At 51.4% G+C, this 16,865-nt stretch overlaps 2 protein-coding genes and 1 long non-coding RNA gene across 5 annotated transcripts in view; 1 reads left to right on the top strand and 2 right to left on the bottom strand.

The window, feature by feature from the left end:
- LOC116525497 overlaps positions 1-16,865 on the bottom strand; it is a 19,541-nt gene that overhangs the window by 1,106 nt on the left and 1,570 nt on the right. The window lies entirely within an intron of this gene.
- ALYREF (Aly/REF export factor) lies at positions 1,348-15,107 on the bottom strand. Its single transcript, XM_032241315.1, has 7 exons — positions 14,568-15,107; positions 13,944-14,075; positions 12,425-12,572; positions 11,763-11,826; positions 11,485-11,662; positions 10,776-11,391; positions 1,348-1,669 (listed from the first exon to the last, which is right to left on the bottom strand). The coding sequence occupies exons 1-6, from the start codon at positions 14,823-14,825 to the stop codon at positions 11,377-11,379; spliced, it is 795 nt and encodes a 264-aa protein (XP_032097206.1). The 5' UTR covers positions 14,826-15,107; the 3' UTR covers positions 1,348-1,669; positions 10,776-11,376.
- Positions 14,963-16,865, top strand: part of LOC116525496 (anaphase-promoting complex subunit 11) — a 6,682-nt gene continuing 4,779 nt past the window's right edge. Inside the window, exons 1-2 of one of the 3 annotated variants that reach the window (XM_032241326.1) lie at positions 14,963-15,097; positions 16,358-16,477. In XM_032241326.1, coding sequence (XP_032097217.1) covers positions 16,369-16,477 — 109 coding nt within the window. In that variant the 5' untranslated portion in view covers positions 14,963-15,097; positions 16,358-16,368. Of the gene's footprint in view, positions 15,108-16,351; positions 16,478-16,865 lie in introns of those variants that run through there. The other 2 variants (XM_032241324.1, XM_032241327.1) reach the window with 2 other exon arrangements.

The following is a 16,865-nucleotide window of genomic DNA, read 5'->3' as shown; positions in this document are numbered from 1 at the left end:
TTTTTTTTTTTTTTTTTTTTTTTTTTTGAGACGGAGTTTCGCTCTTGCTACCCAGGCTGGAGTGCAATGGCGTGATCTCGGCTCACCGCAACCTCCGTCTCCTGGGTTCAGGCAATTCTCCTGCCTCAGCCTCCTGATTAGCTGGGATTACAGGCACGCGCCACCATGCCCAGCTAATTTTTTGTAGTTTTAGTAGAGACGGGGTTTCACCATTGTTGACCAGGATGGTCTCGATCTCTTGACCTCGTGATCCACCCGCCTCGGCCTCCCAAAGTGCTGGGATTACAGGCGTGAGCCACCGCGCCCGGCCTCAGGATAGTCTTAATGTCTTGATCCCATCAAAGTGGTGGGATTACAGGCGTGAACCACCACGCCCAGCCAGAAAAGATATCAATTGCCCAATTCTTTCATTTGTCAGGTTTTTTTTTCTTGAGATGGAGTTTCGATCTTGTTGGATCAGGTTGGAGTGCAATGGTGCAGTCCTGCTCACTGCAACCTCCACCTCCTGGGTTCAAGCAACTCTCCTGCCTCAGCCTCCTCAGTAGCTGGGATTACAAGCATGCACCACCACACCCAGCTAATTTTGTATTTTTAGTAGAGACGGGGTTTCTCCATATTGGTCAGGCTGGTCTCAAACTCCCGAACTCAGGTGATCTGCCTGCCTCAGCCTCCCAAAGGGCTGGGATTACAGGCGTCAGCCACTGCACCCAGTCTTATTTGCCAGTTTTGATGAGTGCCCTTACAACTTCCAAAGGCACATGAGGCATCCTTCCTTAAGCAGCATCGTGAACTCTTGGATTTTTGGTTTTTTTAGATGAAATCTCACTGTTTTGCCAGGCTGGAGTACACTTGTGCAATCTCGGCTCACTGCAACCTCCACCCTCAGGGCTCAAGTGATTCTCCTGCCTCAGCCTCCCAACTAGCTGAGACAACAGACATGCGTCATCATGCCCAGGCAATTTTTTTTTTCAGTACGGATGCAGTTTCACCATGTTGGCTAGGATGGTCTCGATCTCTGGATCTCAGGTGATCTGCCTGCCTCAGCCTCCAATATGCTGGGATTACAGGCATGAGCCACTGTGCCTGGCCAACTCTTGGATGTTTATATGGTCAACACAAACTAAAAAAAGGAATGTGAAGTCCATGATATCATTAATAGTAACTTGAATTACTTGTATATAAAGGATTCATATACTAAATATATCTCACATTAATTTTTATATATAGATATTAATGAACAACTAATTAACATGCTAAAACATTTTATAATTTGCTTCAACATCATGTATAGATAACACAAAAATTAATTGTGGCCTACTTTAGGCTACATGATCATAGACAAGCTGATGTAATTAAAACGAACAGATTTATTTTCTGGTACTCTTGCGGCTTAACATTAAAATCTCTTGATTATTGTTTATTGCTATCTTCCAACAAATCAGTTGGCCAGTCCATCCCAAGGTGACTTCTTAATAATATCAGCTAACACATGTAAGCCATATAAACATTTATGAAAATTATACACCGAGTCTCCAGTGAGGGAGAGCTCCCTGGAGAAGCAGCTGAGTCCAGAGCTGGGCCAGGGAAAACCGAAGACATCCCAAAACAATGAAATGCTTAAATAAGGACAGGGCACAGGAGACTCTCCAGGAGCTCCCAGTGGCCAAAGCTGTAACAATCAGAGCATGAAAACAGTATCAGATTGTAGCTTATAACAAACATCCCGGGCCGGGCGCGGTGGCTCAAGCCTGTAATCCCAGCACTTTGGGAGGCCGAGGTGGGTGGATCACAAGGTCAAGAGATCGAGACCATCCTGGTCAACATGGTGAAACCCCATCTCTACTAAAAATACAAAAAATCAGCTGGGCATGGTGGCGCATGCCTGTAATCCCAGCTACTCAGGAGGCTCAGGCAGGAGAATTGCCTGAACCCAGGAGGCGGAGGTTGCGGTGAGCCGAGATGGCGCCATTGCACTCCAGCCTGGGTAACATGAGTGAAACTCCGTCTCAAAAAAAACAAAAACAAAAAACAAAAAAAAAAAACAAACATCCCTTGAGTGTATACTGATATAAATATCTAAAGAAATAAACAGTAGGCCAGGTGCAGTGGCTCCTGCCTGCAATCCCAGCACTTTGGGAGACTGAGGCAAGCTCAGGAATTTGAGACCAGCCTGAGCAACATGGGGAAACCCCATCTCTACAAAAAAAACAAAAAATTAGCTGGGCATGGTGGCGAGCACCTGTGGTTCCAGCTACTCAGGAGGCTTAGATGGGGGGACTGCATGAGCCCAGGGGGTCGAGGCTGTAGTGAGCCATGACTGAGCCACTGCACTACAGCCTGAGCAGCAGAGCAAGACTATTTCAAAAAAAAAGAGGAAAAGGTGGAGAAGGGACTGTGCTTTCTTGGAGATGAATTCCAATTAATAGATGTCAAAGGAATGAGGAAAACATGAAAATCACCTTTGCAAACTACGTTAGTAATTACTGCATGTGAGACCCACCAGTGGATGCTGAAGTTAGTGGGTATAACTTGGAAATGAAACAGACATTCACGTAGTCTGGAAGTATCTCAAAGTATTTATGGATTACAAACAGAAAACAAAAACAGTAGCCATGCAGTGGAGAAACCCCTGCAACCACCACCTAACTGACATGACCAGGAGGAGCTGGAGAGACTTGTGCTGTGTATCTCCACGATGCACTGAGAAGAGGATGTTTGGGAAATGCTGACAAAAAGCAAAAAAAAGAGGACATGGTAGCTGTGGTTTTCATGTCAACACACACACACACAAAAATAGGCTGGGGGCAATGGCTCATGCCCATAATCCCAGCACTTTGGGAGACCGAGGCAGGTGGATCACGAAGTCAGCAGCTCGAGACCATCCTGGCTAACAGGGTGAAACCCTGTCTCTACTAAAAATTAGCCAGGCGTGGTGGCATGCGCCTGTAGTCCCAGCTACTCGGGAGACTGAGGCAGAATTGCCTGAACCTGGGAGAGAGGTTGCAGTGAGCTGAGATTGCGACACTGCACTCCAGCCTGGGTGACAGAGTAAGACTGTCTCAAAAAACTAACTAACTAACTAAATAAACCTTGTCCAGTTATAAGGTCAGAGTTCCCAATGGGGGATGTTCTACAAAGTAGCTGACAGTATCCTTCGAAACTGTCAGGGTCATAAAAGACAAAAGCTGAATCACTAAAAGCGAAGATGTATGCCCAGCCTGTCCCTTCTTTTGTATAAATAAGAATGTAAACATTATAACACTTCAGGAAATTCATAAAGAGAGAAATAGGCTCATATTAATAGGCTATGTTGGTTTGGTGGCTCCCACCTATAATCCCAACACTTCAGGAGGCCAAAGCAGGAGGATCCCTCGAGCCCAAGAATTTGAGACCAACCTGGGCAACAGAGTGAGATCCCATCTCTACAAAGTTTTAAAAATTATGGCCAGGTGCAGTGGCTCATGCATGTAATTCCAACACTTTAGGAGGCCGAGGCAGGTGGATCACGAGATCAAGAGTTCAAGACCAGCCTGGCCAGCATGGTGAAATCCTGTCTCTACTAAAAAAAAACCAAAAATTAGCTGGGCATGGTGGCAGGTGCCTGTAGTCCCAGCTACTCAGGAGACTGAGGCAGAATTGCTTGAATTCTGGAGGCAGAGGTTGCAGTGAGCCAGGATTGCACCATTGTACTCCATCTGGGTGACAGAGCAAGACCTCCTCTCTTAAAAAAAATAACAATAATTAGCCAGGCATGGTGATATGTGCCTGTAGTTCCAGCTAGGAGGCTAAGGTGGGAGGATCCCTTGATCCTGGGAGTTCAGGCTGCAGTGAGCTGTTTGTGCCACTGCACTCCAGCTGGAACATAAAAGGGAGACTTTGTCTCAAAAAACAATTTAAAAAACTTTTTTTTGAGACCGAGTGTCACCCTGTTGCCCTGGCTGGAGTGCAATGGAGTGATCTTGGCTCACTGCAACCTCCACCTCCCAGGTTCAAGCAATTCTTCTGCCTCAGCCTCACGAGCAGCTGGGAGTACAGTACATCCCATCATGCCTGGCTAATTTTTTTTTATCTTTAGTAGAGATGGGAGTTTCACCATGTTGGCCAGGCAGGTCTCGAACTCCAGACCTCGTGATCTGCCTCCCAAAGTGCTGGGATTACAGGTGTGCGCCACCACACCCGACCTTGTTAAAAAAAAAAAAAAAAAAAAAAATGCTGATGTCCATTTCAGGAAGAATATCATAGCACTTCTGAGACAAGTTTTTCTCCAAAAGTTAATGAGATAAGGTAGTATGAAGGGAGACATGATCCTAATCTTTATGTAACTAGAGTTCAGGTATTCGTTATACCTAACAAAATCAACCTGTTAGGACGTTATTTTGTTGAATGTGATGAGTGCCACTGATAACAGAACATTTAATTCCATGTAGGATATCTGTGTTTCCAAGTGAAGTCCTGCAAATTTCCCAGGGAGGAAAGACTTTCCCATGGTAAATGGATATCTATTCAATCCAGACATAAAAAAGATAGAGATCAAAGACATTAAAAAAAAAAAAAAGATCATAAAGCAGACACTGCAACGCAAAATCACAATGAGATACAACTTCACACCCGGTAGGATGACTAAGCTAAAAAAGATGCGTTGGTGGGAATGTGGAGACACTGGAACCCTCTGACACTGCTAGCAGAAACATAAAATGCTGCAGCTGCTTTGGAAAAGTCTGGCAGTGCCTCAAAAAGTTAGTTATCTCATGACCCAGCAATTCTACCCTAGAATGAAAACATAAGTTCATATAAAATGTATATAAAAATGTTCACAAAGCCATGGAGTGGAGACAACCCAAATGTCCATGAACAGATGAACGAAAAAAATGTGGTATATCCATGCCAATAGTCTTGGTTGGACATGGTGCCTTACGCCTGTGAGCCCCAGCACTTTGGGAGGCCAAGGCGGGTAGATCACCTGAGGTCAGTAGTCCCAGACCAGCCTGGCCAACATGGTAAAACTCGTCTCTACTACTTAAAAAAAAAAAAAAAAAAATTAGCTGGGCAAGGTGGCGCACGGCTGTAATGCCAGCTACATTGGAGGCTGAGGCAGCAGAATTGCTTGAACCTGGGAGGCGAAGGTTGCAGTGAGCCCAGATTGTGCCATCGCACTCCAGCCTGGGCAACACGAGCAAAACTCCCTCTCAAAAAAAAAAAAAAAAAAAGTAAAAAAAAAAGGGGAATAGTCTTAGACAAGGTACAACACAGATGCACCTTTAAAAACGCTAGCTGGAAGCTGGGCACAGTGGCACATGCCTGTAATCACAGCACTTTGGGAGGCTGAAGCGGGCAGATCATGATGTCAGGAGATCAAGACCATCCTGGCTCACACAGTTGAAACCCTCTCTCTACTAAAAATACAAAAAAAAAAAGCTGGGCATGGTGGCGGGTGCCTGTAACCTCAGCTACTTAGAAGACCGAGGCAGGGAGAATTGTTTGAACCCTGGAGGTGGAGGTTGCTGTGAGCCGAGATCACGCCATTCTTCTCCAGCCTGGGTGACAGAGCGAGACTCCATCTCAAAACAACAACAACAACAAGAAAAATGCTGGCTGAACACAATGGGAGAATCACTTGTGTTGTGGAGTTCAAGACCAGCCTAGGAAACTTAGGGAGACAGCATCTCTCCTGAAAATGAAAAAAACTAGAGGCCAGGCACGGTGGCTCATGCATGTAATCTCAGCACTGTGGGAGGCCGAGGTGGGCAGATCACCTGAGGTCAGGAGTTTGAGACCAGCCTGGCCAATATGGTTAAACCCCATCTCTACTAAAAATACAAAAAAATTAGGGACGCATGGCAGGTGCTTGTAATCATAGCTACTTGGCTGAGGCAAGAGAATTGCTGGAATCCAGGAGGCGGAGGTCACAGTGAGCCGAGATTGCACCACTGCACTGTAGTCCAGGTGACAGGGTGTCTCAAAAACAAACAAAAAAAAACTTGCTTATACTTGGGTATGGTGGCATCTGCTTGTTAATTCCAGCTACTTGGGAAGTTTGCGTAAGCCCAGAAGTTGGAATCCAGCCTGGGCAATACAGTGAGACCCTGCCCCTCCCACCGCCCAATAAAAATTAAGGAAAAGAAAACCAGTTTTTAGTTGAAAACGTAGCATTCAGGGGAGCAGCAGTGGCTCAGGCAAGTTGTCCTGGCACTTGAGGAGATGAGGCTATGTGTTTTGAGGCAACATAAGAACTTCTCATTCATTGAAAAAAAAAAAAATGTAGCATTCAATAATCACTAAAGGGTTAAACCCTCCTTTTTGTGGTTAAATTTGGTACAAACTGGTACACACCAAACTGCCTTTCCAGCACCCTCCGGGGGAATGGTGTTACTCACTCACTGGAGGGTATCTGAAAATGTTTATTGAGATGTAATTAATGTTATAAAGTTAGCCCACTTAAAGTCATTGCACAGGTCAGTAGCTTTCCCTCTGTTCACCATGTCACATCCACCACCATCGAATTCCAAATGAAAAACCTACCCGCGGGCCAGGCGCGGTGGCTCAAGCCTGTAATCCCAGCACTTTGGGAGGCCGAGGCGGGTGGATCATGAGGTCAAGAAATCGAGACCATCCTGGTCAACATGGTGAAACCCCGTCTCTACTAAAAATACAAAACATTAGCTGTGCATGGTGGCACGCGCCTGTAATCCCAGCTACTCAGGAGGCTGAGGCAGGAGAATTGCCTGAACCCAGGAGGCGGAGGTTGCGGTGAGCCAAGATCGCGCCATTGCACTCCAGCCTGGGTAACAAGAGCGAAACTCCGTCTCCCAAAAAAAAAAAAAAAAGGAAAAAAGAAAAACCTACCCACTAGCAGTCACTCCCTAGCCCCTGGCAACCACTAATCTCCCTTTGGTCTCTAGATTTACCTATTCTGGACGTTTCATAAAATTTGTGTCTACCTTCTTTAACATGGCACGATTTTGGCTCAATGCAACCTCTGCCTCCCGGGTTCAAGCGATTCTCCTCTTTCAGCCTCTGGAGTAGCTGGGATTATAGGCGCCCGCCACCACACCCAGCTAATTTTTGTATTTTTAGTATAGATGGCGTTTTACCATGTTGGCCAGGATGATCTTGGTCTCCTGACCTCGTGATCCACCTGCCTTGGCCTCCCAAAGTGTCGAGATTACAAGCATGAGCTATCATGCCTGGCCTCTTAAGTTTTAAGGCTACTTGAGGCCTGGCCTGGTGGCTCACACCCATAATGCCAGCACTTTGGGAGGCCAAGGCGGGCAAATCAGGAGAAAGACATGAGACCAGCCTGGCCAACACAGTGAAACCCTGTCTCTACTAAAAACACAAAAAAGCCAGGTGTGGTGGTGGGCACCTGTAATCCCAGCAACTTGGGAGGCTGAGGCGGAAGAATGGCTTGAACCTGGAAGGCAGAGGTTGCGGTGAGCTGAGATCATGCCATTGCACTCCAGCCTGGGTAACAAGAGCGAAACTCCGTCTCAAAAAAAAAAAAAAAAGCTGGGTGTGGCAGTGTGCACCTGTAGTCCCAGCTATTTGGGAGGCTAAGGCAGGAGAATTGCGTGAACCTGGGAGGCAGAGGTTGCAGTGAGCCAAGATCATGCCACTGCACCTCAGCCTGACGACAGAAATAAACTGTCTCCAAAAAAAAAAAAAAAAAACTTTAGGTTGGGCACGCTGTCTTACAGTGGCTGCCACCTGTAATCCCAGCACTTTAGAAGGCCAAGGTGGGCAGAAGATCATTTGAGGTCAGGAGTTTGAGACCAGCCTGGTCAACACAGTGAAACCCTGTCGCCTGGGCAACAAGAGCAAAACTCCATCTCAAAAAAATACAAAAATTAGCTGGGTGTGGTGGAGCACGTCTATAGTCCTAGCTACTCAGGAAGCTGAGGCAGGAGAATCCCTTGAATCCCAGAGGCGGAGGTTGCAGCGAGCTGAGATCATGCCATTGCACTCCAGCCTGGGCAACAGCCTGTCTCAAAACAAAAAAACACAAACAAAAAAAAAAGAAAGCACTTTACATATTTTACATTTTTAAAACAAAACAGAACTAAAAGTTGACTCTACGGCCTCTGCCTCCAGGTGTCATCCGCATCAAGGCCTCCATGCCGGGTGCCAGCCCATGACCTCCCCATACTGGTGGCTCTTCCCCCAGGCAGACCACCTCTGGGTGATGTCCTCGAAGTGCTCCTTCCTTCAAGGCCTAGCAAGGGCAGATATTAATGCCCTGCATCCTGCTGCCTACCCAACCTGAGCCATGTCTTGGCCTGGCTTGTTCCTGAACCTCCCAAGTGTGTTCTAAGCTCGGGACCTTTGCACCTGCCATTCTCTCCGCCAGTGATGCGTTTCCCTAGATGCCCATTAATTTAGCTCAGGCCTCTGACCCTGCAGAACTAAGACCAGCCAGGCCCTGCCCAACTCCTCCCCAGTCCCTGCTTGGTTTTCTTCCGCAGCCTTTTCACCATCTGACATCCTGCATTTCAGTTTTCTGTCTTTTCTCATTAGAACACGTGCTCTACAAGGGCAGAGATTCTGTGTTTCATTCACTGCTGGTTTCCTTGGCACCTGAAATGGGTACCTGAAGTGCAGCAGACCCCACATATCTGTGGAGTAAGAAAACCAACTTCCCTCCTTTTTTTTTCTGAGACGGAGTCTCACACTGTCATTCAGGCTGTAGTGCAGTGGCATGATCTCGGCTCACTGCAATCTCCACCTCCTGGGTTCAACCAATTCCCCTGCCTCAGCCTCCCGAGTAGCTGGGACTACAGGCATGCACTACCGTGCCCGGCTAATTTTTTTTTATTTTTAGTAGAGACGGGGTTTCACCATGTTGGCCAGGATGGTCTCGATCTCCTAAGCTTGTGATCTACCCGCCCTGACCTCCCAAAGTGCTGGGATTACAGGTGTGAGCCACCGTGCCTGGCCACTTCCTTTTAACTTCTAAAATGAGGCTGGGTATGGTGGCATACCTGTAATGTTTGGGTGGCCAAGGTGAGACGATTGTTTGAGTCTAGGAGTTCAATATTAGCCTGGCAACATAGTGAGACCCCGGTCCCTACAAAAAAAGAATACAAAAAATAAGCCAGCCACAGTGGCATGTGCCTGTAGTCCCAGCTATTCAGGAGGCTGAGACGGGAGGATCAACAGCCCGGGAGGTTGAGACTGCAGTGAGCAGCCCTGATCACACCGCTGTGCTCCAGCCTGGGTGACAGAGCGAAACTCTCAAATTAAAACTCTAATATGAGACTGTATCACTAGATTGCTGAGAGGATAAATGAAACGTATGTAGAACTTCCAGCAGAGGTGCAGCCAAAGGGAGGAGTGCATTTTAATTTTTATTTTTGGAGTGCTTGTGAAGCCTACGCTCCCACCATGTCCCACACTCCACCCGTTAGGCTAGACTGCAACCTATCATTTTTACGTTTCCTGTATTAGACCATCAGTTCATCGAAGGTAAGAACCAAAAGTTACACTCATTTCCACTACAACTTTGTTCCCTGGTATAGACACAGCCATCTCATGGGATCACAAAGGATGTCTGAGAGCAACAGTGTAGCCCCTTAACCCATGTGAGGTGGAACACAATTTGATTCAATCTGCTTCTTAGTGTGGATTGCTCGTCAGATCTCTGCACACCAGCCAGAAGCCAGAGCACCTGTGGGAGCTGCTCGCTTGCACCTGAGACCCTCTCCAAGGTCCTCAGAATGAAGGCAGAGCTGGGCAGGCCGTGAGCCACCCTGGAAGAGCTCCAAGTCCCACGGGAGTGCTTCCTCTCCTCCCCAGGGCTGGCCAGTTCCTACTTTCAACCCATGCTGGCCAGGGAAAGGGACCAGGAAGAACAGGGCTTCCCTTCTCTCCACACAGTTGAACACCCCAAGTATAACTCAGCTTAGCTATGCTTAAGTCACGCGTCCAATCTGGGCCAAACCCTGTGCCTTCCTTTTTTTCCTGAGACAGAGCTTCACTCTTTTTTGCCCAGGCTGGAGTGCAATGGCATGATCCGTGATCTTGGCTCAACGCAATCTCTGCCTCCTGAGTTCAAGTGATTCTCCTGCCTTAGCCTCCAGAGTAGCTGGGACTACAGACACGCCCACCAACACAAAACCACAGGACTGCCTGAGGCAGAGGGGGTTCCAAGTACCCATAGGGCACAGGCTGCCAATCCAGCTCGCTGTCTGCACAAAGCATCACTCAGTCCCCCTTCCCATCTCATTCTTGAAGTGCTGTCACCAACCCAGCATCAAGGGGCAGAAGGCTATCTCTCCACTGCCCAGCTTCAAGTGCAGTGTCCTGACCATGGCTCACTGCAGCTTTGACCTCCAGGGCTCAAGAGAGTCTCCCACCTCAACCTCTGGAATAGCTGAGACTATGGGGGCGTGCCACCACACTGAGCTAATTTTTGTATTCTTAGCAGAGACGCAGTTTTGCCACGTTGCCTAGGTCTCAAACTCCTGGGCTCAAGAGATCCTCCCACCTTGGCCTCCCAAAGTGCTGGGATTACAGGTATCAGATGTCGAGCCACTCAGCTTCCACCAGCTACTTCATCAAATATACAACTAAGAGAACATCCTCCTGCCTTATTATGTGGCAAAGTTTGAAAAAAAAAAAAAAAAAGGCATAGAAAAACAAAGGAATTACACTACAAAGTCAAAAACTGCTGAATGCATGTTTCTCTGAAAACCAGAGTACAAAAAGGAAAGGAACAGCCCAGCGACATTCTGGCTGTGGGCAGCACACAGGGCAGCCCACCCCATCCGACCTCCCCTCACCTGGAGGCACAGGCACAAGGGTCAACAGGTGGCTCCCGGCAAAGGTGTCCTCCCACCTGGTGAGTTAGAGAGCAAGGCATTAGGTGTGAGGCAGGAAAGAGGATGAGAAAGGTAGGCAGGCAGCCTTGGCCCTCCAGGAGCCGGTAAGCCCACTCCGCAACCCGCGCCAGCTGTAGGTTTCCAATACCAGATGGGGCTGCTCCCTCTATCCTCCACTCAGGTTCCCCCCTCCTTCCAGCTGGACAGACACCAAAGTCCTGGCCCAGCCTTGGACTCCAACAGTGGGACAAACCAAACATTTCCAGTTCTACACACATTTCTATTTTATTATGGAAAAGGGGGAAATGCCACCTTTTCCACAACAGCAACCAGTAAAATTTATCCCAAAAATAACTCGGTACAAAACAGGTCTGTTTCAGAAATAAAAAAAAAAAAAAAAAAAAAAAAAAGAAAAAAAAAAACCTTTACATGAGTTTTTAAATCCTATTTTAAAACATAAAAGAAACAAATCCATTATTGGCTGCACAGCCCCAGCCACCGCTCCCCAACCAGGAGCAAGAGGAGACGCCTGGGTCCTGTCCACACGGATTTGCCGGTCTGTTTAACTGGTGTCCATCTGAAACACAGAGGAGAAAGTGGCTCGCACTCACTGAGGCCTGCTCACCACTGGGGCTCTGGCCAGGCCCCCAGCCGGCTCTCCCGGACTCACTCTCGCATTATAGGCGTCCAGCTGGGCGTCCAGCTCCTCTGCCGAAAGTTGCTGCTTTGAATTCCTGCCAGTGCCTCTGCCTCTTCCCCGGGCGCCTCCACGGGTGCCTCTCCGGGTGCCTCCGCCACCACCAAAGCCTCCAGCGCCACGGTTTCTAGTCATGCCGCCTCTGTTTACGCTAGCAAGGAAAATGGAACTGTTCACATACCTGGGAAGACCCCAAGGGCGATGCAGCCACACCCCAGGCCAATCCCTTCCCTAGAGGCCCCGCAAGTCACCTCTGTGCAGGTCTCCGCTGTGTATCGATCTGTGATGTGACAAGCTGAATGTTCATGGGGCGGCCTGCGACAAAGAATACAAAAGGACACGTTCTGAGAGGCTCTGAAACCAACTCAGCTGGCACCACACCCTGGTCTCCATGCAAACACTGGAAAGGGCCTCTGTGCGTCTCAAATGCCCCCGACAAGGGAAATGGCCTGGAGATACTGGTGGGAGAACAAAATGGCAAGGAAGCAACCCCACCAACACCTCCTCACTCCTTCTCAGTCCAGACTAGGTGGGCTGCTTGCTGAGGTGTCGGGGTGCTCGTGGGTGGAGAGGTGTGGGTGACCTGACGAAGAAGAACCGGTACCTTTGTCTTTACGACTACAGCCCCGCACTCAGAGGTGTACTATGGCGGTTCTGAGAAGGCTTCACAGAAGTGAATCTTCCGGAAGGAGCTGAAGGAGGGGAGGGATGTAGCTTGCTGGATGGGGGTTCACAAGAGGTTGGTCCAGATGTGTGGGGCAGCATGAGAGGTGGCAGATGGAAGAGAGAGACAAAGGGGCAAATGCAAAGTGTCCTCAGCCACAGGGGTACCCCATATTCCTACCTGGACAGGTGCCAGCCCCAAACTCCACAAGCCCCACAATCAGCGTGGGTCCCCCCCGCCCACACTCACCATCCAGAGGGACACCGTTATACTGCTTCATGGCTTTCAGGGCGTCTGCCTTCCGCTCAAAGTGTACATCTGCTGTTCCTAAGCTGCGGCCAGAGCGGTCGTAGTGCACAGCTGCCTTCTTCAGTGTTCCAAATTCAGCAAAGAGCTCCTGGAGTTGCAAAGAGCAGTTGTCAGAAAAGCAACAAAACCGTGCTCCTTCCGGTGGCCCAGGGACAGGCCCTGGAGGAGTGAGTTGTTTTGGGGGTGGTTCCCTGGGAGGCAGGGCAGTGGTAATGGGAAATGAGGGAAGGGAAGGGCAGGAGGGACAGCAACTTCCAAGAGCGCCTGGGTCTGAGGGCTCCTGCTATTGAGGGGACCTGACAGGTGTACCACGATGCAGGCAGAGGAAGTTGCAAAGCCCACTAGAAAGGGGCACAAAATTAAGCCACTATCCTCTTCAACAAAGGAAATGTACAACACACCCAAGGGCTGTTCCAAGAAACTGTAAAGGCCAAGATCAAGAGCAAGGGAACTGGTCTGATATCAGACCAGCTTGAAGGGCCTGTTGACTTGGGAACCCTGACCCCAGCCCCTCCCCCAAAGGCAGATTCTGGCTCACCTTTCCCTCTCCTCCTACTCAAGCCTGCGGCAAAGTCTGAAGTCAAGCGCTGCCATGGAAACTGCCCTGACCTCAGGCAGGCTGGGAGTTGGAGAGGGAACCCAGAGTGTGGGGATACTCCGGCCGCAGGCACACAGCGGGAAGTGGAGTTCACCAAAAGCGGTTTCCAGTGGATGCTAGAAACCACCTTAAAAAAAGTGTTGAGACACTGTGAGTGCTCACTGGCCCTACTCTGTCCTCCCAAGGCAAATGGCTAGGCTGTGGACAACTGAACCCTGCCCAGCCATCTCCAAAACTGATTCCCAAAAAGTGACTTCTTAACCAGAAAACGAGTTTAAATGCCGTTGGGATTCAATTTTTCTTTTTCTTTCTTTCTTCTTTTTTTTTTTTTTTTTAAAAGAAAAGCTTCAATGGGTTTGAGAATCATGTCGCCGACAGGACACGGGGGTGGGGAGTGATAAAACCACAAGTTACAAGGTCTTTTTAAGACAGTACTCAAGTCAAACAGAGCCAGAAAAACACACAGGCTCCCTCTGCTCTGCAAGGTACATAAGGAAGATTCTTTTTGTCTCACTGGCCCACTAAAACAGGCACAAAATTTAAAGAGCAAGTGGGCTGAGTCTAACAGCCAAGAGCCACTCACATTTGATGAGTCTTTGTGTTAGAAACCGGAAGCCCTGGCAGGATTTCACTCACAGAACCCATCTTCAGACTAAGAGCAGCAGATCCTCAGGCTAGGCTAGGCTCGCACCCGCCTGCGGACTGACCCTGGCTTTACTGGCGCTAGGTCTGTCCTGCAGCCCTTCAGAGCTGGGAGGGCTCCCTTTGCCAAGGCGGGAAGGGGACTCAGGGCCACATCCCCCAAAACATGATCCGTCCTGTGCAGGGCGAACGGCTCACCGAGAACCCCTAGTCTCTTACCTGAATATCGGCGTCTGACACTCCAAAATCCAGATTGGACACCAGCAGTTTCCCACCCGTCTCCACGCCAGCACCACCCCCGAAGCCACTGTCGAAAAGATCGTGCTGCCACTTGTCGGGAAGCTGTTTTGGCTGGAGAAAAAACCACAACAACAGCAGACCTGTGAGTCTCAGTCCAGGGCTTTCCCGGCCCTCGGGGCGACCCCGGACCCGTCCTCCTCCCGGCCCGAGAGGACCCGGCGGAGATGAGGCCGCCAGCGCTCCCCCCGGCCGCTCAAGCAGCCCCAGCACGCGGCCGCACGGTCCCACCGCGGCAGCAACTTCAGTTCCCTTCCACTAACTTCCCGCCGCTGTTGCCGCGCCCCGCGACCCCTCCGCTCCCGCCGCCACGAGGTCCCGGCGGCCGGAACAAAGAGTTGAAAAGGGTCTCAGCCTCCCGGGCCGGACCCCGAATGCACGACCTCGCCCCCGCCCACCACCCCCTACGCGCCCGCCCGCACGCACCCTCCGGACCTCCGGGCGGCCGCTCCAGCAGCCCTATCGGCCAGCCGGGCTCTGCCTTCGCCGCCAGCCGCCCCGGCTTGCCCCCTCCTGCCCTCCGGCGCGGCCGGCCTCCGCACTCACCCTGCTGTAGGGCGCCGGTCGGTTCCTGCCGCCTCCGCCGGCCGCCCCGCGGGCGATGGCCGGCCGGTTCCGGATAGGCCCGCCGCCTCGATTCACTCGCGCGGCGGCCTGCGCCCCGCCGCCGCGGCCGCCCTGGGAGCCGACCCGGCCGCGGCCCCGGCCCCCGCCGCGGCCTCCTCGCTGGCTCCGGTTCAGTTTAATGATGTCGTCCAGAGACATGTCCATTTTGTCGGCCATGGCGGGCGCGGAATCGGGCATCGGCTCGAGCCCGCGCGTCAGCACGCCAGCACGTCACCTCCGGCGCCGCGCGAGGCCTTCCGGTGCTACGGCCTCGGAGCGGCTACTGATTGGCCGCCGGCGGACGGCTGCGCGCGCGGGACGGGGAGAGGCGGGGGCGCGCGTGCGCACTGCGGCGCGGGACTCGGCGGGCGTTGCTGAGGGAGCCGGGCCTGACTGTGGTCGTTTTTATACCTTCCCGCGCGGACGTCAGCGCTGCCAACGGAAGGGCGGGCAGGGCCGTGCGTGATTAGGTCGGCGAAGGTGCGAGGGCGCAGGGGGTTGGGCGGCGGCCGTTGGGGGCGGGGCCTGCGCGCCCCTCCCTCCCCGCCTGCCCCGCCCGGTCCGCTAGGGCTGGGGGCGCTGCGGGCGCGGCGGGTGTCCGGAGCCCCTGGGGGTCCTTGTTTCCGCGCCCGCCCACGGGCTGCGCGCTCGGCTCGCGGCGGGATCCCGCGGGCGCGGCCTCGGCGGGCGGCGGCCGGGCAGACCTGCTGCGGGTTGGCTTTTGGTCCCCCATTTTGCCGGTCGCATCCTTTGCAGGTTCTCGTGCGCGCCCGGCGCGGGGCTCACGCCTGAACTCCCAGCTTTTTGGGAGGCCGAGGCAAGAGGATCGCTTCCCCCGAGGAGCTGGAGACCAGCTGGGGCAACGCAGTGAGACCCCTATCAAAAAGAAAAGCGGGAAGTCGGCGCGTGGTTGCACGCTGTAATCCCAGCTGCTTGGGAGGCCGGCGGGGCGACACAGGGAGACCCCGTGTCTTAAAACAATTAGGGGCCGGGCGCGGCGGCTCACGCCTGTCATCCCAGCACTTTGGGCGGCCGAGGCGGGTGGATCACGAGGTCAAGAGATCGAGACCATCCTGGTCAACATGGTGAAACCCCGTCTCTACTAAAACTACAAAAAATCAGCTGGGCATGGTGGTGCGTGCCTGTAATCCCAGCTACTCGGGAGGCTGAGGCAGGAGAATTGCCTGAACCCAGGAGGCGGAGGTTGCGGTGAGCCGAGATCGCGCCATTGCACTCCAGCCTGGGTAACAAGAGCGAAACTCCGTCTCAAAAAAAAAAAAATTAGGCCGGGCGCGATGACTCACCTCTGTAATCCCAGCACTTTGGGAGGCCGAGGTGGGCGGATCATGAAGTCAGGAGTTTGAGACCAGCCAGACCAATATGGTGAAACCCTGTCTCTACTGTAAATACAAAAATTAGCCGGGCGTGGTGCTGCGCGTCTGTAATCCCAGCTACTTGGGAGGCCGGCTTGAACCCGGGAGGCTGAGATTGCACTCCAGCCCACACGACAGAGCAAGACTCCGTCTCAAAAAGAAAAGAAAAATAAAATAGAAACGGGGCTCACGATGTTCCTAGGCTGGGTTCGAACTCCTGGGCTGGAGTCATCCTCCTGCCTTGGCCCCCTGAGTAGCTGGGACCACACTGCGCCAGGCTTATTACTATTTTGGTGCCCAAATCTCCTAGCTCTGCAGAGTAAATTTAGCCTGTCATTCTCTTCCCTTTCTCTACAGGCTCTGCTGCCATGAAGGTGAAGATTAAGTGCTGGAACGGCGTGGCCACTTGGCTCTGGGTGGCCAACGATGAGAACTGTGGCATCTGCAGGATGGCGTTTAATGGCTGCTGCCCCGACTGTGAGTGTCCCTTCTGCTGTCTGCCTGCTGGACTAGCCTTGGTGGCTCCTGTTAAATACACTTGCAGGAAATCCCCACATTTTCCTTTTTTTTTTTTTTAAGACGGAGTTTTGCACGTTTTCCAGGCTGAAGTACAATGATGCAGCCCTGGCTTTCTGCAACCTCTACGTCCCAGGTTCAAGGGACTCTCCTGCCTCAGCCTCCCAAGTAGCTGGGATTATCGGCATGCACCACCAAATCCTTCTAATTTTGTATTTTTAGTAGAGAAGGTGTTTCTCCATGTTGGTCAGGCTGGTCTCAAACTTCCAACTTCAGGTGATCTGGCCTCTTCGGCCTGCCAAAGTGCTGGGATTACAGGCATGAGCCAATGTGCCTGGCCCCACATTTT

Source organism: Sapajus apella, unplaced genomic scaffold, assembly GCF_009761245.1.
Source record: "Sapajus apella isolate SASKATOON/1434 unplaced genomic scaffold, GSC_monkey_1.0 scaffold48, whole genome shotgun sequence".
Classification (NCBI taxonomy): Eukaryota; Metazoa; Chordata; class Mammalia; order Primates; family Cebidae; genus Sapajus; species Sapajus apella.
The sequence above is the reverse complement of the archived record's forward strand: the minus strand, read 5'-3'. Positions and strand labels throughout refer to the sequence as shown.

Bases quoted from the DNA above. Each gene is read 5' to 3' on its own strand.
- ALYREF (XM_032241315.1), bottom strand. From the start codon at position 14,825: ATGCCCGATTCCGCGCCCGCCATGGCCGACAAAATGGACATGTCTCTG. The intron at 14,076-14,567 runs GTGAGTGCGGAG...TTTTTTCTCCAG, and splicing joins GACCGGCGCCCTACAGCAGG to CCAAAACAGCTTCCCGACAA. The intron at 11,663-11,762 runs GTGACTTGCGGG...TTTCCTTGCTAG, and splicing joins CAGCGGAGACCTGCACAGAG to CGTAAACAGAGGCGGCATGA.